Below are 27,395 nucleotides of genomic sequence, written 5' to 3' on the forward strand. Positions count from 1 at the left end.
TATTTGACATTCAACCACACCTTAGACACAGAACACATTCATTTAAGTAATGCAAATGGCTGAATAACCAATATATGAATGTAACAAACTTTTACTGTTGAACTTCTATCCCACCATCCTCTCACAGATGCTGCTCAACCCACTGTGTCCCTCCGGCCAATTCTTCGTTGCACCAGAGTCCGGCGTCTGCAGTCTCCTATACTTGTTAACACACGGATGCTTTGGATGTGTGCTCTGCAGTACTCACAGGTTAACCAGTCTATTTCAAGATTCAAGATTGTTTAATGTCATTTCCAGTACATAAGTGTAAAGGAAAATGAAATAATTGTTACTAGAAAAATACACACATAACATCAAGAACACAATAATAATTTTTAAAAAACAATAAATATAAATACGTATGATAGTTTATATGCATAGATTGATTGTATGTCCTATTGGGGAGGAGGTACAGGAGCCTGAAAACACACACTCAATATTTTAGGGATAGCTTCTTCCCTCCACCATCAGATTTCTGAGCAACCAATGAACACAACCTTGCTATTCCTCTTTTGCACTATCTATTTACTTATTTATTATGACTTACAGTAACTTTTATGTCTTGCACTGTACTGCAGCTATGAAACAACAACTTTCACAACATACAAGGGGTGATTGATAAGTTTGTGGCCAAAGGTAGAAGGAGTCAATTTTCGAAATCCTAGCACATTTATTTTTCAACATAGTCCCCTCCTACATGTACACACTTAGTCCGGTGGCCGTGGGCATACGGATCTTGGACCTCCAGAAAGTGTCCACAGCAGGAGTAATTGATAAGTTCGCGGCCTAGGGTAGAAGGAGATGAGTCATACAGCTTTCTTTATATGCACATGCAGTTCAACTCTTCGAGCGATTACGCAGAAAGTTTGAAGTTAATATCTCATCTCCTTCTACCTTAGGCCACAAACTTATCAATTACCCCTGCTGTGGGCACTTTCTGGAGGTCCAAGATCCGTATGCTCCACAACCGCTGAACTAAGTGTGTAAATGTAGGAGGGGACTATGTTGAAAAATAAATGTGCTAGGTTTCCTAAAACTGACTCTTTCTACCTTAGGCCATGAACTTATCAATCAGCCCTCGTAAGTCAGTGACAGTAAACTGAGTTTTGACACAGAAACTAAATACTGTTGGCTGCTGAAAATCAGAAATCAAACCAGAAAATTCTAGAAGTATTCAATTACTCAGAGAATAACAGCAAAGAGGGGGAAAAAAACAGTTAAAAGCCTGATGTTTTTCCATCAGGTCAGTGTTCTGTTATTGCACTGTCCTATTTTTATTATCTACTCTGACATTTATTGTCCATTTCTAAATGTTTATGACTTTCCAAACTACAGCAAGAAGCAGATTAAAGTCACTCAGCAGGCGGGATGTCTGAAGTCACAAGACGGCATGTTTCCTTCCTTGAGCAACACTGGTGAATCAGATGGATTTCTAATGACACTCTCATTGTTTCATGCCCTCCGTTATTAGCAGTACCTTTTAATTCAAGATGTCAACAGCCATGACGAAATTTAAGTGTGGGTGTTGAACCAACAGTCGTCTGGAGTACTAGTCCAATAATTCATGTGACCGTACAGTCTGATTAGCAAAGCTGATAATCATTGTATTTTAAACTGATTTCCCTCAAAAAGACTTTAAAAGGTTTTGAAGGAATATATGAAGCATCAGTGAAACATCTGTCCATTTTACATTGGAATTAGGTGAGTCACTCATATAACATGTACATATACAAACGTTTGTACACGCATTGTAACTTATACACTAAGTCACCACTTTATTAGGCACACCTGTTTGTTAATGCAAATATCAAATAAGCCAATCATATCACAGTAACTCAATGCATAAAAGCATGCAGACGTGGTCAAGAGGTTCAGTTGAATGGGGAAGAAACTTTGACCATGGAATGATTGTTGATGCCAGATGGGGTGGTTTGAGTATCTCAAAAACTGCTGATCTCCTGGGATTTTCACACACATCAGTCTTCAGAATTCAGATTAGATTATGAGGACATGCAGTCCTCTTTTATTGTCATTTAATAATGCAGGCATTAAGAAATGGTACAATGTTTCTCCGGAATGATATCACAGAAACACATGACAAACCGACTGAAAAACTGACAAAAACCACATAATTATAACATATAGTTACAATAGTGCAAAGCAATACCATAATTTGATAAAGAATAGACCATGGGCACGGTAAAAAGTCTCAAAGTCTCTCGAAAGTCCCATCATCTCACGCAGACGGTGAACCTCCAGCGCTGCAAACTTGCCGATGCAGCATCCTGGAAGCATCCGACCACAGTCTGACTCTGAGTCCGTCCGAAAACTCTGAGCCTCCAACCAGCTCTCCGACACCAAGCACTGAGCACCATCTCTGCAGAGCACTTCGACCCCGACCCCGGCAACAGGCAATAGGCAAAGCCGAGGATTTGGGGTCTTCCCCTCCGGAGATTCTCGATCGCACAGTAGCAGCGGCAGTGAAGCGGGCATTTCAGAAGTTTCTCCAGGTGTTCTTCCGTGCTTCTCATGGCTGTCTCCATCAAATCAGGATTGTGGACAGCCCCTAGTTACACATATGATATCACTCGGAACGGCCAGACGCGCTGCGTCGCGTCGCCATCTTCTCCTCCCTCTACCACAAGAGAATAGTGTGAAAAACAAAAAAAGTGAGCAGTAGTTTTGTGTGCGAAAACACCTTGTTAATGAGAGAGGTCAGAGGAGGATGGCCAGACTGGTTCAAGCTGACAGGAAAGCGTCAATAATTCAAGAAACAATACGTTACAACAGCGGTATGCAGAATAACATCGTCGAACACACAACATATCGAACCTTGAAGTGGATAGGCTAAGCAAAAGACCATGAACATACACTCAGTGTCCACTTCATTGGGTACAGGAGGCACCTAATAAAGTGGCCACTGAGTGTATACAGAGAAACTCTAAGGTTATAATATGTACTCCTCTTTTTCCATTAGCTACTCAAAGAATTTTAGATTACTCTGTCTTTCATTAAAAATACAACAGTCTCAATTACCAGCCAAGTCTATTAAATTTACTGTTTGTATAATGACGCTACCTTGTGGATGAAGAGAGTTGAGGTTATTCATGGAAAAGCATAATAACTTGTCATTTTGAGGATTTGGAACAACATTGGAATCGTTAATCTATATGCTCTGCTTTATTGTCCTTTTGTGTTTTATTTATAGCAAGGGGCTGTGGTTTAAAAGACAGCATATTAGAACCTGAATAGGTCTATACAGGATCTCAGCAATATTCTATTTCACCTTGTTCCCACCAAGAAGTAAATCATATGAGGCTTACTCCCCCCTGCAGGGTTTAAGTCAACATTAACATCAGTTCCCTTGACACCTGACAGGCATTAAATTACGAATAAACTCTTCTCGGGCTTCCAGCCGGGTACAAATATCACTTTTACCCAACATTTCAATGACAAACTCTACCATCTTCATCAGGGATGATGTCTGGGCATGTCTAGTCTAGGGGTATTCATACCCATCGTCCATCCCTCCTGATTGGTTAGTCCTCATCCAATCAGGTTTCTGCTGTCCCACCTTGTTTACAATCGAATTCTAGTTCTTACTTACAGCGAGGCCTTCATCTTTGTTAAAATTCTTTTCCTCTAGTTTTATTTCAATGGTTTCCTTCACCAGGCAGTCACAAAACCATTGGTGCGGCACAGTAGCCAAACTGGACGCACTGTGGGAACCCGCATGAAGGAGCACAGGAGGTGTATCCATTCAGGTTACCCAGAGAAATCGGCAGTAACAGAGCACTGCATTTACAATGACCATAGGATTGACTTCAACAGCACAAAACCTCACAGAAACTGTGAGGTGTCCTTCCCCTCCTCCCCCCACCTTATTCCGGCTTCTTCCTGTACATCTTTGGGCTGTGGGTGGAAACCACAGCATCCAAAGGAAACCCCACAATCATGGGGAGACTGTACAAACTCCTTACAGACAGCAGTTAAAATCGATACCTGTACTCAAGAAGAGTTTGTTCGTTATATATGCCGGGAAAGCACTAAGTCCTTTTTCAGACATTAAAATGTTCAACCAGTACAAGATTGTTTGTCGTGCATTTTCTAATATTGATTATTGCCTGGACTTACAGTACTTTGCATTACAACTATGAATCTACCATGTTAAAGCTGAGAACCATGTGGCCAGGTGGTTAAGGCATTCGTCTAGTGCAGGGGTCCCCAACCTTTATCGCACTGCGGACCGGTTTCATATTGACAATATTCTTGTGAACTGGCCGACCGGGGGCGTGGGGGGCCGGTGGTGGTGGTGTTAGGGTTGCCAACGGACAAGAGTAGCAGTCAAATACGTTGAGTTTACCCCAAGAAAGACTACAATGACCATGAAGCCTTGCGCAGGCACCAGTGTGCATGCATAACCTGCCGATTTTTTCTCCTCCTCCTACAAATCGTTTTCGGCGATTCTGTTCGGCGGGGGGGGGGGGGGGGGCTGTTAATCACGACCGGAATATAGGTGATAAGTGGCTAATACACTCAATTTCGTTTCTAAAAGGGTTTATCTAACAAATTTAATATTAAACACACAGCGCATATTTTCCACACATGAATATAGTGATAAGTCAATTATCAGGGGAGGACAGGGGAGCTTCAAGTAAGTTTTGAACGAACTTCCAATAGAAGTGGCAGAAGCAAGTTCGATATTATCATTTAAAGAAAAAATTGGATAGATATATGAACAGGAAAGAAATGGAGGGGTATGGACCGAGTGCAGGTCGGTGAGACTAGGTGAGAGTAGCGTTCGGCACGGACTAGAAGGGCAGAGATGGCCTGTTTCCATGCTGTAATTGTTATATGGTTATATAAGTCAGTCAATAGCATCGTAACATTTTAAGTAACGTTTGGATATTAAACACACGGCACATATTTTCTCCGTATGAACATATAAAATCATTGCAACACACCAATATCGCTGAATCAGTGGGAGCTCTGGGCTTGTTTTCCTGCAACAAGACGGTCCTATCGAGGGGTGATGGGAGACAGCGATACTGTACTCGAAGGGGGTTCCTTATGTCCAGTCTATTCCGCAATTTGGTTTTCATTGCATTCATTGCAGAGATACGTTGGAAATGAAAGCAACGTTTTCAGTGCTTTCATGGCTATCTCAGGATATTTAGCCTTGACTCTGATCCAGAATGCCGGTACAGATGTTATGTCAAACATACTTCTCAGCTGGCCGTCATTTGCAAGCTCGAGGAGTTGATCTTCTTCCCGCGCTGACATGGATGACACGTGTGTAATGACCTCACGTGCGTTCAAGCTCAATACAGTAGTGCATGACAGGGAATGAGGAAAGGTGCAGCTGACTCATATCGTTTCCTCGTTGGGGACCGCTGGTCTAGTGATCTGAAGGTCGCTAGTTCGAGCCTTGGCTGAGGCAGCCTATGTGTCCTTGAGCAAGGCACTTAACCACACATTGCTCTGTGACGATACCGGTGCCAAGCTGTATGGGTCCTAATGCCCTTCCCTTGGACAACATCGGTGGCATGGAGAGGGGAGACTTGCAGCATCGGCAATTGCCGGTCTTCCATACAACCTTGCCCAGGCCTGCGCCCTGGAAACCTTCCAGGGTGCAAATCCATGGTCTCATGAGATTAACAGATGCCTATAAATAAAAAAAGCTGAGGAAGTACAGAGAATAAGTTGAGAATGTGAAACAGCAGTTTACTCTTTTCATGCAGCACTATAAAGGGTAAAAAGCCATCCATCGCCTGCAGTTTCCTTCAGTTCTGACTGAAGTAACCTGCTAAATAGTTGCTGTGAAATATTATATAAAGTAGCAGTTTAAATATTCTTTCTTCTCTGAGGAAGAAAAAATTCCAATGGGAAATAAAATGCTTTAGAATTGATCCTACATTTCGCTTCCCTAATTTATTTGTATTTCCAGACAGTCATTATTACAAAAATATGAAAAATGAAGAAGACGCGCAAAACGCTGGAGGAGTTCAGCAAGTCAGGCAGCATCTATGAAAATGAATGAACAGCTGACATTTTGGGACGAGACCCTTCATCAGGAATGGGGAGGAAGGGGGGAACACACCAGAATAAGGTGGTGGGGGGAGGGGGAAATATAAGGTCGGAGGTGTTAGGTGAGACTAGGTGAAGGGGAAGGTGGATGGGTGGGGGACTGAGGATGAAGTAAGAAGCTGTGAGGTGTCCTTCCCCTCCCTCCCCCACCTTATTCTGACTTCTTCCCATACATCTTTGGGCTGTGGGCGGAAACTGCAGCACCCAAAGGAAACCCACACAATCATGGGGAGACTGTACAAACTCCTTACAGACCGCAGCAGCAATTGAACCCCAATTGGTGAACGCTAACCGTTACAATACCATGCTCTCTTAAGGCTGCCATATCACCTTTAAAGTCTGAAGAAAGGAAGGATGTGCTGCAGTGCATGAAGGCTGTTCACATGGCAGCACAGTGTCTGTTTGCGTAATGCACTGCAGCCTTACACCGAAGCATCAGCAAAACCAAGTACCGTACTGTTCAGTAGTACCATAGTCTAACGATGTTCAGCACAGCTATACAAAGCAAAGTAATGAGACGCATTCTTCGTTCAAGAAAATATTATTTCAAAACTTTTTTTAATAAAAATTTATACATTTTATATATTTTGGTCAATAGAATAAATCAGTGAGAGTCAAGCAGTGTTTATCTCACAATCCTCCAATTTTACCCTCATGTTTCGAAAGAACTGTCAGGTGCTGAGACATGATTCAGTGTACATTGAAAGCTTTTTCAGTACCTGGCCTGTGTAGTCAGTTTTCAGGAGATGTACTGTGTGATGAAGAAAAAGAACTAACTCTCTCTTCCTTTCCTCCAGCAATTATGAGCTAATCTAATCTAGCATAGGTTGTTTAAACAGAGAGTGGTGTACTGCCAGAGATGGTGGTAGAGGCAGATTCATTATGGACAATTAAGAGATTCTTAGATAGTCACATGGGTGATTGAACAGTGGAGGGTTACGTGGGAGGGCAGGGTTACATTGATCTTAGAGTAGGTTAAAAGGTCAACACAACAGTGGGCTGAAGGGCCTATACCGTCCTAGGTTCTAAAATCTCCCAAAGACAAATTTTCATACTTTCATTGTAATTCTAATGCCCAACAGAATAAACACAAATTATATTTAGAAGGTAATGCACAACTGTGATGTTCTACTGCCATCTAAAGTATATTATTAGGAAAAACAAGCTGTGAGCCAAATGACGGGTTTTATTTTCCAAGAACATTTGAGCAAAATCCAACAACACTCTCATATTAATAGCACTCAAATGTTTAAACACTTAGCAAATAATCCATTGTTTTCTAAGTATGAAACTATCATTTTCAATAACTGCCACACTGTTAAATCTTGTTGAACATGAATATGCGTGCTCTTGTGAATTTTAACAGTTGACTGTTTCTCACTGCCATCTGCTTTATTAAAAGCTCATCGATCTTGTCTTTGGAACACCTCATGCACTCCAGCTTCACTGATTAATGGGAACAGTGCCTCAGGGCTGAAGCAAACAACAGACCTAAATCAGAGGAGCTCAGCCTGTCAATGACTGTGAATTCACTTTCGTGAACTTCAGTTCTGAATATTATTGTTTACTTTTAATGTTTGCACCATTTTCTTTGCACATTGGGTGTTTGAGTTCCATTGGGTTTCTTTGTTTTGTGGCTGCCTGTAAGGAGACGAATCTCAAGGTTGTATATAGTATACATACTTTGATAATAAATGTACTTTCAACTTTGATGCTGCTACAAATATACTTTTCTTTGCACCTAGTGCATGTGACAGTAAACATGTATTTGGCTCACGGCATCAACTGAGACATGAAAATGTTTGCAATCTATCATGGGCCCAAGGGCCTTTATCTGTGCTGTCTCTCTTTATGACTCTACACTCAGTGCCCACATATCAGATACACCTGTACCTAATAAAGTGACCAATGAGTGTTTGTTCATGGTCTTCTGCTGCTGAACCATCCACTTCAAGGTTCGAGGCGTTATGCATTCAGAGATTCTCTTCTGCACACTACTGTTGTAACACGTGGTTATTTGAGTTACTGTCACCTTCCTGTCAGCTTGAACCAGTCTGGCCCCTCTCCTCTGACCTCTCTCGTTAACAAGGCATTTTCGCTCACAGAACTGCTGCTCACTGGATGCTGCTTTCAGTGAGAGTGAAATGCTCTTTCAAATTTCTGAGGATACAAGAGCACACATCCTCAGCCATGATTTTCCACATGAAAATATCACTAAGTTAATTATCATGTAAGTGACGTTTCTAGGAAAAACATGTTTTTTTTTTGCAAATGATTTTATTTCCTTCAGCCAAAATTTCAAAAAAAAAAATTATGGTTTTAATACAAAACACACAACGAAGTTCTTTTAAGCCAGGATATGATAAATATCAATTTCATTGTGATTTTAATTGCATGCTCAATAAAAAATAGTTTAAAAGACAACCGAAAGAGCACTGCTAATCGAACGTTGGAACTGCCATTAAGATAGGCTAACATGCTGCAAATTTCCTGCAAATCTCCATCTAAGTATTGTTCCTTCCTACTTACATCACCATGGTCATATATTGGATGACAGAGAGAAAGGCAATCCCTGTGACCCCATGGGTTTCCTTTGGGTGCTCCAGTTTCCTCCCATGTTACAAACATGTACAGGTTAGGGGTAGTGAGTTGTGTGCATGTTATTTGGCACCAGAAGTGTGGTAACACTTGTGAGCTGCCTCCAGCATATCCTCAGACTGTGTTGGTGGTTGACACAAACAACATATTTCAATGTACATGTGACTAATAAAGCTAATCTTTCATCTTTAATCCTTGCAATTTGTGTACAGGGAAAATAAGTCTAACAGAGGATGCCATCTCCCAGGCACTATGTTCAGCTCTGGATCACTTCAACAACAATACCTATGTCAGGTCGCAATATTGACTACAGATCAACCTTCAAAACCACAAAACCAAATAAGGTCCTCTGTAAACTCCTGGATCTTGGACATGGGGTCTCATCAGTAACTGGCCTCTACACTTCCCTACTGACAGACCTCAGTCAGTCCAAAATGGTCATCCATTCTGACGCTCAGCATTGGAGAAGATATGGTATGTCACCAAAGATTCCAGCAAATTTCTACAGATGTACCGTGGAGAGCATTTTGACTGGTTGCATCACTGTCTGGTATGGGGGCACCAAAGCAAAGGATCGGAGAAAGTTGCAGAGGGTTGTAAACTCAGCCAGCTTCATCACAGGCACTAGCCTCCCCAGGATCCAGGACATCTTTCAAAGATGATGCCTCAAAGGGCAACATTCGTCATGAAGGACTCTCACCACCATCTACAACCCGCCTTCTTCTTCTTACTACCATCAGGGAGGACGTATAGAATCTGAAGACACACACTCAACGTTTTAGGAACAGATTCTTCCCCTCTGTCCATCAGATTTTTGAATGGTCCATGAACACTACTCTCACTATTTTGCTCTATTAATTTATATTTTATATATTCCTAATGTATTTTATAATAATTTTTAGGCATTGCACTGTACTGCTGTCACCAAACAACAAATTTCGGAACACAGGACAGCGATTTAAAAAAAAACCTGATTCTGCTTTTTTTTCTAGCTTCTGGGAGAAGATACAGGAGATATAGAAAGAAGATACAGTGGTGGCACAACACATCGCAGTAGCAACGACTGGAGTTCAATTCTCACCACTCTCTGTAAGGAGTTTGTATATTCTCCATGTGACTATATGGGGTTCCTCCCACAGTCCACAGATGTAATGGTTTGAATGTTAATTGGTCACTGTGAACTCTCCTGTGATTAGGCTAGAATTGAATCGGAGGATTGCTGAGTGGTACGGTTTGAGAAGGCCAGAGGGCCTACTCCACGTTGTATCTCAATAGATAGGCAAGTAAAACAACTTGAAAGCTCAGACAACTAGAATTAAGAAGAGCGCCCTCCCCTGCTGAACCAATCACTTCTTATATTCCCTTAGTGCTGCCAAATTCTTGTACTCTTAATTCTACCTCTCTCAGTTATTTTGTTATGGTCACTTTAGCATTTCTTCTTGCACGACTTCAGATTGCACTACAATCTTTCCACCATTCTGCTGCTTTGTGCTCATCATTGTACCTATTGCTGTATTTATAATAGCAATGACATGGTTGCTTGGCAGCTAACGTAATGCTTTACAGCGACAGAGATAGGGGTTCAATTCCCTCCACTATCTGTAAAGAGTTTGCACATTCTTCCCTTAACCACATGGGTTTGCTCCAGGTGCTCTGGTTTCCTCCCGCATTCCAAAGATGCACCGTACATATTAGTAAGTTGTGGGCACACTACGTTGGTGCCAGAAGCATGGCAACACCTGCGATCTGCCCCCCAACACATATTCAGACTGTGTTGGTCGTGGATATAAACAATGCATTTCACTGTATGCTTTGAGGTAGATGCAACAAGTAAAACTAATCTTGATTAATATTTAATGTATCACTGCTTACTCTGGGAGCTTCATGGGAACAAGCAATTTCACTGCACCCTGGTGTATATGATGATAAACTAATCTGATCTCAGCTAATCTAAATCATCTGCAGTGCTGAAGTAAGCTGTACGTTAGTTTGCTGGAGCTCCAATTGTCTAAATTGTTTCTTTTCCCAGCTGTTTCCAACATTGTGCAAAGAATTGAGCAAAGAGCTGTCATCCACGATAATGGAAGCATGAAAGAAAACACATATTTATATTAATCCATTGAAATCAAATAAGAATGACCTTTAATGGTTGTTTTTACTTGCAACATGAACAGAACTCTATTTCCAAGAACCATTAAATCATTAGTTGTGCAATTTTGAGTATCCAGAAAAAAAATTCTTCAGTTATCCAGCATGAAAGTTCCACTTGTTTCTCCACGTAAGAAATAAACATTATTCTCAAATATACAGTACTGTGCAAAAGTCTTAGGCATATATAAATCTGGTGGGAACAAAGGGTGTTGGAAACGGTGAGAGTGGAGCGCCACGGGAGGGATGTGGGACAGGTGGCAGAGAAGGAGTGTCAGGGGCAAGCGGTGGGACAGGTGCAGACCCACCCAGCCCTGAGACACCAGGCAAGGTCATTTGATTCCAAACAATTGGTTTATTGATCATTACAGAATGTCTCTCTGGTGTTTCCCTCTCCCTTCCCCTTTTCCCAACCATGATTCCCCTCTCCCTGCCTCTTCCCACTCTCAGTCCACAATGGAAACTCATATCAGAATCAGGTTTGTCAATCAGAATCAGGTTTGTCATCACTCACATTTGCCTTTTTTTTGTGGCAGTACAGTGCAATACGTAAAATTACTACAGTACTGTGCAAAAGTATTAGGCAACTTAGCTATATGTGTGTGCCTAAGACTTTTGCATGATACCGTACATAAAAGAAATTCTTTCAAGTTTATTTAGGAATAAAAATGATGTCATCTTGATGGACAAGGCAAGATGCAGTAAAATCAGCACCTCAGCTCTATCTACAAAAAAGCGGAATTTCCTGGAGACCAACCATTTTAATTCCTATCCCCATTCCCGTTCCAACACATCGGTCCGTGGCTGCCTCTTCTGCCAAAATGAAGCCACTCTCAGGTTGGAGAAGTAACACCTGTCTTGGAAGCCTCCAAACTGAAGGTATGAATATTGACGCCCCTCCCACCCCCACCCCGTCTTCTTCAATTCCCCACTGTGGCCTCTTATCTCTTCTCGCCTGCCTATCACCTCCTCCTGGTGTCCCTCCTCTTTCTCTTTCGCCCATGATCCACTGTCCTCTCCAATCAGCTTTCTCCTCTCCAGCCCTTTGCCTTTTCCAGTTATCATCCTCCAGCTTTTTCATTGACTCCTCACCCACCCACCTGGCTTTATCTATCACCTTCGACCTGGACCTCCTTCCCCTCCCCCACCTTCTCATTCTAGCATCTTCCCCCTTCCTTTCCAGTCGTGATAAAGGGTCTCAGCCTGAAACGTAGATTGTTTATTGATTTCCATAGCTACTGCCTGACCTGCTGTTCATCCAGTACTCAGTGTGTGTTGCTGTGGATTTCCAGCATCTGCAGAATCCCTTGTATTTATAATCCACTACTCTGGCTCCTCGAGGTCATAGCCAGGGGAGGTAGTGGTGATAAGCTCCCACTATTTATTAAATAGCCCCAATGGCATGTGTCTCAAATACCTTCTGACAAACAAGTCTAGCTCCTGGCCTCTACGTGCGGTTCAGCCATTAAGCTTGGCAGAAAAGTTTCTACTGACAGAAGAAGGGGCAAAGGTGGGTTACTGGCACCTTAAAACCAGTCGCTTTGGGCAGATAGCACTCATCAGCCATGGCTGGCAGCTCATCTAGGGAAAAGGAAAACTCTGATCTCAAATCCCCACTGCCTTGTGGTTGACCCTCTCATGGGAAAGCTTTGGGAGTAAACTTCAAGGAAAATTCTGCAGCTGGAGTTCCTAAGGCAGTCCTATGTTGAGTTCAACATTGATTGGCAACTCTTGTGACACTGCTGGCACCAAACTGTATCAGTCTCTGCCGTTCCCTTGGATTTATCAACTACGTGGAGACGGGGAGCCTGCTGCACGGGGGACAGATTGTTCTCCATATTGTACTGCCCTGGATTGTGTACTGGCTTGCGTATCATGTAGACAACTAGGACACAACATCCAAGGTTGACCCCCAAATAAAAGGAGGGCCTCATAATCCACTACACAACCATTTGGAAATCCTGATGGATGTCCATCTTCTCACTAGGTGATGTCTGCAATTTCTCCTCACATGGATGCTGCAATTCTCTTCCATTTACCAAATCCCTGCTTCCCACACTCCCCATGGCCCCGGTTACCTCGCTTTGACCATTCACCGTGACCTAGTTTCCTGCACCTCCAATCACTAGCCAGGACTCTGGTTTCAGTAATTTCCATCATTGAACTGTTCACACAACCTATGGACTCACTTTCAAGAACTCTTCATCTCCATGTTCTGAAAATTTATTGCTTATTTATTATTTTTTTCTTCTTTCTGTATTTGCACAGATTGTTATCTTTTGTACATTGTTGCCTGTCTGTCCTGTTGCGTACGGCCTTTCACTGATTCTATTGTGTTTTAATTCAATGGCTTCAATAGTTCCATTTAATTTTGCACCATACTGCAGTAATTTTATGTATTACACTGTACTGCTGCCACAAAAGAAAACTAATTTCATGACATGTGTGAGTGATGATAAACCTGATTCTGATATGGATCTCTATTCTGGACTGAGTGGGAAGGGGGCCGGGAGAGGGGAATCATGGTTGGGAAAAGGGGAAAGGAGAGAGAAGGAAGTGGGAAGCACCAGACATTTTGTAATGATCAATAAACCAATTGTTTGGAATCAAATTACCTTGCCTGGTGTTTCAGAGCTGTGTGCATCTACACACACACTGCAGCCCTGACTCATGTCACTCCTCTTCTCCCACCTGTCCCACACTCTTCCCATTTCCAACATCCTTTGCTCCCACCAGATTTACAAACTCGCTCTCCACTCCACATTGACAAATACAGTACCGTGCAAACGCCTGAAGCACCCTAGGTACGTATATGTGACTAAGACTTTTGTATAGTACTGTATTTTAGAGCGTTTTATGTTAATGCCCTCTGTGGATTATAGAACAAGCAATGATTTTCTGTAAAAGTTAAGCTGCACAACAAATCTGGTTATCTCATGAAGAACTGCAGTACGTCAAACACAAACATTTCAGGACATTACAATATGTGCTGCGAGCACAAGTCAGGAGAGATTTATAAACTATAATATCCTGACAGATCTATCACATGCCACTATAAAGGGATTGAAACCAGTTCAGAACACTGTGATCTCAAACTGATATACTCTGGAATTCTAATATTAGAGTTATCTTAATGTCAATCAGAAATGCCAATAACTCTTAAATATACCAAGGTTAGCACCCTTGAAAAGGTTGCAATTAAAGATGAAGTTGCATCTGATTTTTCAGGAATGACTGTTTAATTGATTGGGGTCGGACAACAGAAGTTGCATCCATGTACTGAGGTAATTTTGTGGTATACCTAATTACTGGTACAAAGTGCAACTTATGGTACTTTGGCATAAATTCTTTGTCTACAACTAAAACTCCGAAACTGCCAAAAAGATTGTAGGATTTTTGGTTATTTATTGACATAAGGACAGAATATGCCCTCCCAGCCCTCTGAGCCACACTGCTCAGCAATTCCCTAATTTAATCCGATCCTAATCACTGGACAATTCACAATGGCCAATTAACCTACTAACTGGTACATCTTGGACTGTGGGAGGAAACCAGAGCACCCAAAGAAAACCCACACAGTCAAACTCCTTACAGAGAGTGGCAAGAATTGAACCCGAATCACCTGTACCGTAAAGCATTGTGCTAACCACTACGCTACCATGCCACCCCATTTTAATCCTGTCATCGTGATTCAAACTCATTGATGTTCAATATAGAAGACTCAACAAGGACTGTGAAGCACACTGCTTCAACCACACTGGTTAGGATTACTGAGTAGGTCCTGAGGAAGGGTCTTGGCTCGAAAGATCGACTATTTGTTCATTTCCATAGAGGCTACCTGACCTGCTGAGTTCCCTCAGCATTTTGCGTGTGTTGCTGTGGGCATGCTACGTTGGTGTCAGAGGCATGATGATATCTGTGGGCTGGCCCCAGAACAATCCTCGAAGATTTGATTTGATGTTAGCGCTGAATTTCTCTGTGTGTTTCCGTGTACATGTGACAAATAAAACTAATCTTTAAAGACAGCAGCATTGATGCTATCAATCTGACTTACATTTACCCTAAACTAGGGTTTCCCAACCTTTTTTATGCCACAGGTTGGGAGCCCTTGCCTTAAACTGTCAGAAACAAGATATGGTTGGTCAACACGAAAAACAGTAAACAGTAATAAATGAAGTCAATGGAAAGGAATGCTGGAAAAGTATAGAACATGCTCACACAATGACATGCTGTTCTGCATTTACTGATATCAACCCAGGAAAATTTTCTAACCATGTCAATTTCAAAACCATTTAATTCCCTGGAATTTCCTTCTTGGTCAATAGTGCTGTTAATTTTATGCCTGCACTTTCTTCATAAACTCCACCATGCACAGTCCCAAGCTCAGTTATGAAAGGAGGAGGGTTGAGCATGGGGTGACAAAAAATGCCAGCAGTAGCTCCAAAGACCTTATCCTTGGGAGAGGAAGGATCTTTGCCTAGAAGGCTTAAGATGGGCTACACCCGGAGACAACTTGAAAGGTTGTCCCAGCACAGAAGACTCTGGTGAAGTGCTTTCGGTGGCCTATACCCCAGCAGGGGTGATTGGCTTAAGAAGAAGAACTTTAGTCATACCTCACATTAAGAATAAACAACATACATTCACAATTTTAGACAGAGATTGTGACCTAGTACTTATGCTTTCAATAACGATAAATTACATAATTTCAAGCTTCTGGTTTAAGGCACTACTGAACGCATGTGACAGCTCACTGGTAATTCAAAAGGCAAGAAATTAAACTAAAAACATTACTAATAACACTTCTGTGATGTAAATTGCAGTAAATTACCACCACAAACAATGAAGAGGCAAGCGAAGGCAAAGTGAATCCGAGGGATGAACCGTGTTGGTATGTTGCAGAATCGACGCAGATGAAGTGAGACGTTCGGAGAGGAAAAGTCGGAGGTAGAGGAGTTCCGATGCCCATAAAACTGGCCCAGGTGTAAAGATGGATCACTCTGGGCACGAAGACGATTTGGAGAAATCAAGAACGGCTTCAGGCTGGCAGCAAATCTGGGCCCAGAGCAAATTGCCCAGCACCGCCTTTGGATATTGGGCTTTTTTTTAATTGGGTTTTTTTTAGGTTCCTTGCTTTATGGCTGTCTGTAAGGAAACAAATCTCAAGATTGTACAATTTATACATTCTTTGATAATAAATGTACTTTGAATATTTTTATTGATTGGCTGGGAAAGGTTGTAACCAGTGGACCCGGTAAATAATCACAGATTTTTTTGAGAGCAACTTTGGGCTTTCCATGGTCATAGAATTTGTCAGCAGTTTCTCAGGGTGACAACATCAAATACTGGCAGTTTTACTATAGTAAAATCTCAGCCTCCTTATCAATCCATCCGCAGACTCAAGGTAGATAACAGCCAACTCCCCTGGGTAGGTAAGTACGGATAATTAGCTTCAGAGGACTTATGTTAAATTAACAAGAAATATCTGCAATGGGTAGTGAAAAATGCCCAATGCATCACTGTCACCAGCCTACCCACCATCAAGAACGTATATATAGATAGGTGCTGGAAAAAGGCCATTAACACCATCCGGCTTGTGAACTGTTTGTCCCACTCCCATCATGGAGGAGGCTACATAACATCCACACCAAGACGACCAGACTCAGAAACATCAGGCTGATTAACATCCCCATCCATTAACCCCACCCCTCCACACACATCACCTGGTGCCATTTTACGTACAATCAGTGCTTATATTTAAGTTACTTTCACATTTGTGCTTTATGGGAGTGAGAGAGACAGTGAGAGAGTGTGAGTGTGAGTGTTTGTTGTAGTTTTTTGCTTCTTTCTGAGACCACAGAAACAGCATTAGGTCATTTGGCTTATCGTGTCTGCTCCGCCATTTCATCATGGCTGATCCATTATTCCACTCAGCCAGCACCAATCTCTTGCTTTCTCCCCATAAACCTTTATGCCCTGACCAATCAAGAATCTATCAACCTCTGCCTTAAATATACTCAATGATTTAACCGCCTGTGGCAACGAATTCAACAAATTCACCACTCTTGCGTTCTTTATGCTTATTGTGTTATTTTATGCTGCATCAAATCCAGAGTAACAATCATTTCATTCTCCTTTCCACTCACGTGCTGCAAATGACAACAATCTCGAATCTAAAGCTACAACATTTACATTCAGTGACTGAACTTAAAAACTCAGATAAAAGATGATAAATTAAACAGAAGGTTTAAAACCTATACACAAACTTGCATTTTATTTATGACAATTAAATTGTTATTGTTGTTTCTCTCTGAGCCTTGTGGCGTATCAGGTGGCAACCTTGCTGTTTCTTTAGCATTTGTCTGAAGCATTTCTTTAGCATTTGGATCAACCCATGATTGAATGGCAGAGCAGATTTGATGGGCTGAATGGCCTACTTCTGCTCCTGCTTCTAGTCTTTTTTTTAAATGAGGCTGATTTGCTAGCTCGATGCTCAACCCAGAATGGATGGAAAGAGCACAAGGAGCCTGCCAAATTCAAACCCAGCACCACTCCCCTCGAAGTCTAGTGCGGACGCCACTACACCATTGGCTGGCTATGACAACTAAATGGAGCTTTATAAAATTAACATCCACTACCTTGGTAACATTTAATTAACCCTGCAGCTTTTGAATTCTGTTGCATTTGCTTCATACATGGCGAGATATTTTTGAAAGTTTTGAGAAGTATAGGACTCAAACAGAATTCCATGATGAATCTGACATAGAATTATTTTATGAGTTATAAGTATGTCCTGTTGAACATTGAAAATCTCTTTCATCTTTCTGACTTGTAAATCAGTCTGCAGAGTTCACTGCCATTGCTCAACTGGAGATGGGACCCACATCAAACCGCAGGTGAATTAACACGGCATCAGTTTCAGATGAACTTCACTTTAAGAGTATCGGGTTGCTATGAACTCTTAATGACCTTATAAAAATAACAAGGCTCTTGTCAAAACCACAACACTGCATAAAGCTACTTAGGAAGCGCGTCATCCAAATCTAAATGCTTCTTTTGTGCCAGTCAAAGGGATAGAAGGGAGATATACGTAATCTCATCTGCCTGCAAGTGGAATGGAGCTAAGAATTTTCTTTAACCACCATTCTTACAGCCAAATGTCAACTAAAAATTATAATACTGAAAGAAATTATTTTCCATTCCTTAAGAGGCCAGAAATGCCTAAATGTTGCGTATTGTCAGAAATAGTTGGGCTGACCTCACAATGGTCTAAGTTGTCAAAGCACGCGTACACAAAAGCACACCCAGCATGTATAGATTCTGCTTCAGAGAGAAGAAAGAGACCCACAATCAAATAAACTTCTTGGCCTTCCACCAAGAAGCCTTTTCTTTTTCAGCTGAAAGAAATCAGACATTATATGTAGCTTATCTTTGCCCTGTTGGCTGGGGTCCCTTCAGCATACAATAAATGACATTTCACATACCTCCTTCACAAAACAATACCATTTTCGGTCAACAGATTACCCGAGCAGCACCAGGACTAAAAATACACACAAGATTAATAGAAACAGCCTCATGGCAGAACTGTTTCTGTAGTAACTCTCCCTGGGAAGAAATCAACAGAGGCCCATGGGTGCTGTTATCTGCTGAAAAAGTATGCCTGACGTTAAGGAGCATGACTGTGCTGTATTAACTGATGACTTCATGTCAGCCAAAGCTTGAGGCCACTCAGTTGACTTTGAGCTAATGTTACACACGCCAGATCATGTTGCCAATTGTAGGCTCCAGATTCCAGCGATATCCAATCTCAATTTCATCTTTTCTTATAACTGTACATCATAAATAGCATTTTATTTTAGTTGAGTAGATTTGACTCATACTGCTATCAATGTGTGTTCTTTTGGTAAGATATTTCTTAAAATATCAGGTACATTAACTATAATTGTCTATGATGCAGCAAGTATAATGCAGGGGTGGTGAACCTTTTTGAAGAGTGTGCCCAAATTGGCAATAATCTCTGAAAAAATATTCTCACATGCCATGGTAATTTTGATCAGAGATTATCATTAATTAATAACCTACAATGACACACTCTCTGTCTTAAGGTATTTTCGTAAGCCCTGCTGCTACACAGAAGAGTTCCTCTTGCCAAGAGTCACTTTGTCACTTTATCATCTGCTGTCAGAGTCACCTTATCTGGAGACACTCCTGCACCAAACGTCACTTTATAGACATACATTCAATCTATGTTATGTATACCGCCACACTACAACAGTTATATTGTACATTGTGCTTTAGGAGATTGATATTATATTTATTATGTTCTTTTTGTTTTTTCATTGTCCAGTTTATTCATTATTCTTCCAGTTTAAGATGATGCTACTGAAGATCAGCTTACTGGTAGTTCAAAAGGAAAGAAAATAGACTAAAAACATTATTAACAACACCTTTTCTGAAGTCAACTGTGGTAAACTGAATTGTGTTCTTTATGCTTACTGTTTGTTTTTTAATGCTGCATCAGACTTGGAGTAACCATTAGTTTGTTCTCCTTCACACTCATACAAGACAAAGGCTTGAATCTTAAAGTAGTAATAAAAATGATAAACACAGGGGATTCTGCAGACGCTAGATATCAAGAGTAACACACACAAAATTCTGGAGGAACTCAGCAAGTCAGGCCCAGACCCCTCTTCAGGACTCAGGAATAATAGTTGTGATCTTTTTCAAGGAAAGAAGATGAGCCCTGTTACTTATTGACATGTATTCGTTGTTTTACTATCGATAAAAGTTTAACAGAAACAGATTGAAATAAATGAAGTATTTTGGAAAACCTGTTTAAAAATTATGAATATGTAAAGAATTGATATGTTGCACTGCATGCCACGTGCCAACAAAATTTTTGCCCGTACCATCTTGGGGATAGTCAACTGGTGGTGTAGTGGATCAGCACCAGACTTCGATGCCAGTGGATCACAGGTTCAAATCCGGCTAACCCCTTACATGTGCTGGGTTGAGTGATGAGTTGGGACCTCGGCCTCGTAGAAAACAGCAAAAAAAACTGCCCAATGCACAAAAAGGAAAAACATCATCTTGGAGATATGTGCCACTGGTTTGCCACCCCTGCCATGAAATGATTTCTTTACAACAATGCCAACTTGCCGGCTGGTGGCTTAGTGGCATCAGCGCTGGACTTCGGAGCGAAGGCTCCTGAGTTCAAATCCAGCCGGCTCCCTTGCACACTTTCCATCCATGCTGGGTTGAGCGCCGAGCTAGCAACTCGGCCTCATAAAAATAAGAAAGCCTGCTAAAAAAACGCCATCATGACAGTGTCCCGATGACTCCACTCGAAGTTAAGGGCTTTCTTCTTCTTCTTCCAATGCCAACTAACCAGAAGCAGGAGATTTACTGCACAGGAAGATGACTTGCTTTGCACACACAATTATCAGTGAAGTTCATTCCATGTTCTGTGCACTGCATCCCTACACAAGGGATGTTCTGAAATTTGATTCTTGAATTTTAGATATACAATACTACATTACATGCTTAATGCAGACAACAGAGAGCAAATTTCTACCCAACGCTGCAAAGGTTGTGCATACAGTACTGTGCAAAAGTCTTAAGCACACACATATATACATAGTGAGAGTGCCGAAGATTTTTGAACAGTGCTATATTTATCAATGTGGAAGGGAGAATGAGTTTGCAAATCTGGCGGGAGCAAAGGATGTTGGGAACAGCGACGGGGAGCACTATGTGAGGGGTGCGGGACGGGTGGCCGGGACGGAGTGCCAGGACTGGGGGATTGGAGTAGGTGCAGACAAACCCAGACCTGAGACACCAGGCAAGGTAATACGATTCCAAACAATTGGTTTATCGAAACATAGAAACATAGAAAATAGGTGCAGGAGCAGGCCATTCGGCCTTTCGAGCCTGCACCGCCACTCAGTATGATCATGGCTGATCATCCAACTCAGAACCCTGTACTTGCCTTCTCTCCATACCCCCGATCCCTTTAGCCACAAGGGCCATATCTAACTCCTTCTTAAATATAGCCAATGAACTGGCCTCAACTGTTTCCTGTGGCAGAGAATTCCACAGATTCACCACTCTCTGCGTGAAGAAATTTTTCCGCATCTCGGTCCAAAAAGGCTTCCCCTTTATCCTTAAACTGTGACCCATCGTTCTGGACTTCCCCAACATCAGGAACAATCTTCCTGCATCTAGCCTGTCCAATCCCTTTAGAATTTTATACATTTCAATAAGATCCCCCCTCAATCTTCTAAATTCCAGAGAGTATAAGCCTAGTTCATACAGTCTTTCTTCATATGAAAGTCCTGCCATCCCAGGAATCAATCTGGTGAACCTTCTTTGTACTCCCTCTATGGCAAGAATGTCTTTCCTCAGATTAGGGGACCAAAACTGCACACAATACTCCAGGTGTGGTCTCACCAAGGCCTTGTACAACTGCAGTAGTACCTCCCTGCTCCTGTACTCGAATCCTCTTGCTATGAATGTCAGCATACCATTTGCCTTTTTCACCGTTTGCTGTACCTGCATGCCCACTTTCAATGACTGGTGTACAATGACACCCAGGTCTCGTTGCACCTCCCCTTTTCCTAATTGGCCACCATTCAGATAATAATCTGTTTTCCTGTTCTTGCCACCAAAGTGGATAACCTCACGTTTATCCACATTAAATTGCATCTGCCATGAATTTGCCCACTCATCTAACCTATCCAAGTCACCCTGCATCCTCTTAGCATCCTCCTCACAGCTGACACTGCCGCCCAGCTTCGTGTCATCTGCAAACTTGGAGATGCTGCATTTAATTCCCTCGTCTAAGTCATTAATATATATTATAAACAACTGGGGTCCCAGCACTGAGCCTTGCGGTACCCCACTAGTCACTGTCTGCCATTCTGAAAAGGTCCCGATTATTCCCACTCTTTGCTTCCTGTCCGCCAACCAATTCTCTATCCACATCAATACCTTACCCGCAATACCATGTGCTTTAAGTTTGCACACTAATCTCCTGTGAGGGAGCTTGTCAAAAGCCTTTTGTAAATCCAAATATACCTCATCCACTGGTTCTCCCCAATCCATTCTACTAGTTACATCCTCAAAAAATTCTATGAGATTCGTCAGACCTGATTATCCTTTCACAAATCCATGCTGACTTGTCCGATGATTTCACCACTTTCCAAATGTGCTGTTATCACATCTTTGATAACTGACTCTAGCATTTTCCCCACCACCGATGTCAGGCTTACTGGTCTATAATTCAAACAACAGGAATACTGCAGATGCTGGAAATTCAAGCAACACACATCAAAGTTGCTGGTGAACGCAGCAGGCCAGGCAGCATCTCTAGGAAGAGGTACAGTCGACGTTTCAGGCCGAGACCCTTCGTCAGGACTAACTGAAGGAAGAGTTAGTAAGAGATGTTGAAAGTGGGAGGGAGACGGGGAGATCCAAACTGATAGGAGAAGACAGGAGGGGGAGGGATGGAGCCAAGAGCTGGACAGGTGATAGGCAAAAGGGATATGAGAGGATCATGGGACAGGATGCCCAGGGAGAAGGAAAATGGGGGGGGGGGGAAGCCCAGAGAATGAGCAAGGGGTATAGTCAGAGGGACAGAGGGAGAAAAAGGAGAGAGAGAGAAAGAATGTGTGTATAAAAATAAATAATGGATGGGGTACGAGGGGGAGGTGGGGCCTTAGCGGAAGTTAGAGAAGTCGATGTTCATGCCATCAGGTTGGAAGCTACCCAGATGGAATATAAGGTGTTGTTCCTCCAACCTGAGTGTGGCTTCATCTTTACAGTAGAGGAGGCCGTGGATAGACATGTCAGAATGGGAATGGGATGTGGAATTAAAATGTGTGGCCACTGGGAGATCCTGCTTTCTCTGGCAGACAGAGCGTAGGTGTTCAGCAAAGCGGTCTCCCAGTCTGCGTCGGGTCTCGCCAATATATAGAAGGCCACATCGGGAGCACCAGACGCAGTACATTACCCCAGCCGACTCACAGGTGAAGTGTCGCCTCACCTGGAAGGACTGTCTGGGGCCCTGAATGGTGGTAAGGGAGGAAGTGTAAGGGCATGTGTAGCACTAGCTATGCACAATTTGTGTTAATTATAAATTTTTGATAAAATTTTATCATCATAAAACAATAATGAGGGTTATCAGTGTTTTCCTGGGTGGTACATTTAATCTCAGTGGCTGCATCGCTGAGAAATTGCTCAATATAATTTCTTCCAGATTTAGAGAGAGATCAAGATCTTCCCTTTCTCCAGTGGTATGACTGCGCTCTCTGCTGGCAGCAGAATGAGAGAAGATCTTTCCTCCATTTGGGGAATTTCATCACTTGGTGCTTAAACACAACTGACCATTGCAATATTTGCATTAGATAAAAAGAGCATAAGCAATATAGCAAAATGGAAACGTAGTACAGGTTAAAGTAAGAATACAGTGAATGAATTCACAGTTTATGAAGTAAACGGTGGAATGCTGTTAGTAGTATTTAGTACTACTGGCTGGGCGAAGACGCGAATAGGCACAATTATTGCAGACGTTACCCACTCTGCAAACTGCCTTTTCCAAAAGCACCCTTCTGGAAAGGGCTATCCGGTTATTAAAACAAAAATTTCATGCCGTTTTAAAAGTTGCCATTTAAAAATTGTGAACCCTTTTTTATGCCATGAAACAATACCATGAAGCAAGGGATCCACGGACCCCAGGTTGGGAACCCCTGCTTTAAACTATTTTTTATAATGCTATTTACATTGTAAATACATGCTAGTATTTATCTATGCAGATTTTATTCCATAATTGTACTTCTAATGTTATTTATATATAATTCTTTATAATTGTTGAATGTTGTTTTATGCAGCATGTCGTGCCCTGCCCAACACACCACAGCAAATTCCTAATACATGCAAATATATGTGGAGTTGTTGTAGAATACACCTTCTGGTGCTACTTGGACACGTCTTCAGTGATGAACCTGGGGTCATAAGGTGTTTCGGGTCTTTAATTATCAGACAACCTCGACCAGGCGACCCAGCCGGGGGTGATCAGCCCCCGACTTGTGTCCAAGTGGCGCACTAATCCACGGGTCCCCCCTCCGGGTCCACAGCCACCGCGAGGCCTTTTCTGCTGCTTCCAGAATGTTCTTGGTGGCTCTTCTGCACTGCAGTCCTTTAGCTCCCAGGAGCTTTAGAGTCCACTGTAATGAATGGCCAGCAAAGCCCCAGCACACAACTTCGACTGGCTCACAGCCAGCTCTCCAGCCATTGCTCCAGCATTCTGTAACAAGATCTGTGTATCTAGCCCCCTTGTGCTCACTGGCCTCTTCAGTCCAGTCTTCCCAGGGGACAGTAAGTTCCAGCAAGACCACTTGCGTTGTAATTTATCTTCAATCCTTGATCCCAGAGCTAGATTTTCCCTACCAATTATCTCCCTACCAATGCCAGTGAAAAGTTTCCCTCAGTTGCCACTGTTTCTTCTTCCTCCACAATTAAATTACACCAGTATGCTCACTGGCAGAGAGCAAACAAATTCAACTTCACAACACCAGGGAACGACCAAAGTCAAAAGTCAAAGTTCAAAGTAAAATTTATTATCAGAGTACATTCATATCATCATGTACAACCCTGAGATTCTTTTTCTACAGACATACTTAGCAAATCTATAGAACAGTAACTGTAAACAGGATGAATAGACAAACTGTAAAAATGCAGATATAAATCAATAACAATAAAGAATGAGCTTGAAATAACAAGATAAAGGAGTCCTTAATTGAGTGTAGTTATCCTCTTTTGTTCAACAGCCTGATGGTTGAGGGGTAGTAACTGTTCTTCAACCTGTTGGTGTGAGTCCTGAGGCACTTGTATCTTCTACCTGATGGCAGCAGCGAATAAAGAGCATGGTCGGGGTGGTGAATCAGATCTATGATAATGGATGCTGCTTTCCTACGACAAGGTTTCATGTAGATGTGTTCAGTGTAGCCATGGTATACTGAGACAGCTGATGAAGCCCACCACTGCAAGTGATGGAAAATACAACCTCAGACAGCAACACTTCCTCTTCAAGTATCCTTACTTTTAGCTCATACTCATGGCAACTATGAACGGGCAATACAGGACTGTGCAAAAGTCTTAAGCACATATATATAAATAGCTAGGGAACCTAAGACTTTTGTACAGTATTGCAGTAATTTTATGTATTGCACTGTACTGCTGCCACAAGACAAAATTCATGACATACGTGAGTGAAGATAAACCTGACTCTGAGTGGGAAGGGGGCAGGGAGAGAGGATCACGGTTGGGAAAAGGGGAAGGGAGAGGAGAGGATGCAAATGCACCAGAGAGACATTCTGGAATGATTAATAAACAATTGTTTGGAATCAAATGGCCTTGTCTGGTGTTTCAGGGCAGGATGTGTCTGAACCCATGCCACCTCCCCCACCCCGGCACACCTTCTCTACCACCTATCTCACACCCCTCCCACAGCGCCCCACCCTTGCTATTCCCACTATTCTTTGCTCCCACCAGCTTTACAAACTCACTCTCTGCTCCACGTTGACAAATACTGTGCAAAAGTATTAGGCATCAGAGCTATATACATGTGCCTAAGACACTAGCAAAATACTGTAATCACAAACAAGAGAAAAATCTGCAGATGCTGGAAATCCAAGCAGTACACCCTCCAAGAGGACCACAACCTTGTTGAGGTTTGGAGGCTTGCGTGCCTCATTAACCCGGACAGGGTCAGGCATGGCAAACAGGTCAAAGGGCAGAGGCTAGATTAAGAGCGGTCCTCTGGTTCTCCAGATTCAGGGAGTTCAGCTCAGGGCCAACAACCTTGACTGGTCGTAAGACAATTGCTATGGAAACAGTAATGAAAAATCCTTCTACACAGACAGAGCTGGAGGACCTTCATCGTTGCTCTCAATGCCAGCGGTGTAACAGGCACCAAGTAAAGTAAGTACATTGAAACAGACAGTGAGATGCGTCATTGGTGTTAACAACCAGCACACCCAAGAATGTGCCCACAAGTGTCCCCACACGTTCTGGCATCGACGTAGCCTGTCCACAGTGCTCAGCAGAACACCACAAGCAACATCATCAGCACAAAACAAAATAACAACAGCAGGACATCTAAGGATTAGGTAGCATGGCTTGTACAAGCTCGTTGTATGAAAGAAAGCATTTTACTTTAGGGCAAACAGGTTTCTACAAGTGCTGCTTTTATCTGTTGGAGATTAAGATAATGTGAGCAAAGTAATGAATTCGTCATGACAACAACACATAACGACCCAGTTTTTGAATACTAAGTCTGTTTTGTGATAAAATATGTGCGTACTGAATTTACATATTTGATTAACTGCTATTAATCAAACCAGTGAATCACCTACAATAACAAACATATGAAAACACTGAACAGTGGTAAAGAAAATCCAAAACTAACCGCTCAGGAAGCATTGAGAGATTTCGGGTCCAGTTATAAATAACCTTTGTGACCATAATGTCTAAAGAAATTAAATATTTTCTCTGTTAAATATATTCTATCAAGAAGTAATAGGATTAATTTAGACATATTTGACAGCTAAGTTATGAACAAACTTTTGCTTTATCCTCAACTGGCCAACATATTGTTGCCAAGTGTATTTTTAAAGAGGTTGGATTAAATGTTCCTGTCAATTCTCAGATCAACTGAGTTAAAAACATACCCCCACTCCTACAGTCAGCTCAAACAAATAAAAGCAACTGAATCTGTCTAATCTACTTTCCAAAATTATCTATATGATACTCTTGATGAAACACCAGCTACCTCTACAAGGCACAGTTAAAATTCTAAATGGTGTTGGTCTGAGCACAAGAAGGCCCTTATCACAGTCAGAGTTGGCGCACACTACAGCGTAGAAATGGGCCCTTTGACCAATCTAGTTCATGCCAAACTATTATTCCGCCTATTCCCTTTGACCTGCACTCAGACCTTAAGACCTCTAAACCCCTCCCTATCCATCCAAATTTCTCTTAAATGTTGAAATCGAACCTATATCCACCACTTCCGCTGGCAGTTCATTCCACACTCACACCACCCACTGAATGAAGAAGTTCCCTCTCTGGTTCCCCTTAAACTTTTCACCTTTCATTCTTAAGCTCCAATTCTATTCTCACCCAACCTCAGTGGAAAAAGCCTGCTTGCATTTACCCTATCTGTACTCCGCATATACCTCCATTAAATCAATAGTCTTTGCATTAAACTACCTCTCTAGATCTATTCATGGAATCTTCCTATTTCTTATCTCCATCATCTTTCTAAGCAGCATCATTCAAAAATGCAGGGGTTCCGAACTTTTTTTATGCCATAGACACTTACCATTAACCGAGGGGTCTGTGGACCCCAATTTGGGAACCCCTGACAATATCCAGGTCCACTTATTTCCAGCATCTGCAGAATGTCATGTTTATAAAGCAAACACTCACAGTTTTCTCTGTGCACTGTTAAAGCTAACACTTCTTTA

General features: G+C 42.1%; 1 protein-coding gene across 2 annotated transcripts in view; it reads right to left on the reverse strand.

Moving 5' to 3' along the window:
- snx19b (sorting nexin 19b) overlaps positions 1–27,395 on the reverse strand; it is a 193,371-nt gene that overhangs the window by 84,675 nt on the left and 81,301 nt on the right. Inside the window, exon 9 of one of the 2 annotated variants that reach the window (XM_063038471.1) lies at positions 1,847–2,674. The exons of the other annotated variant lie outside the window; for it this stretch is intronic. Within the exon in view, the coding sequence (XP_062894541.1) occupies positions 2,587–2,674 (88 nt within the window). The 3' untranslated portion in view covers positions 1,847–2,586. Of the gene's footprint in view, positions 1–1,846; positions 2,675–27,395 lie in introns of those variants that run through there. 2 annotated transcript variants of the gene reach the window in all.

Source organism: Mobula hypostoma, chromosome X2 (assembly GCF_963921235.1).
Source record: "Mobula hypostoma chromosome X2, sMobHyp1.1, whole genome shotgun sequence".
Taxonomy (NCBI): Eukaryota; Metazoa; Chordata; class Chondrichthyes; order Myliobatiformes; family Myliobatidae; genus Mobula; species Mobula hypostoma.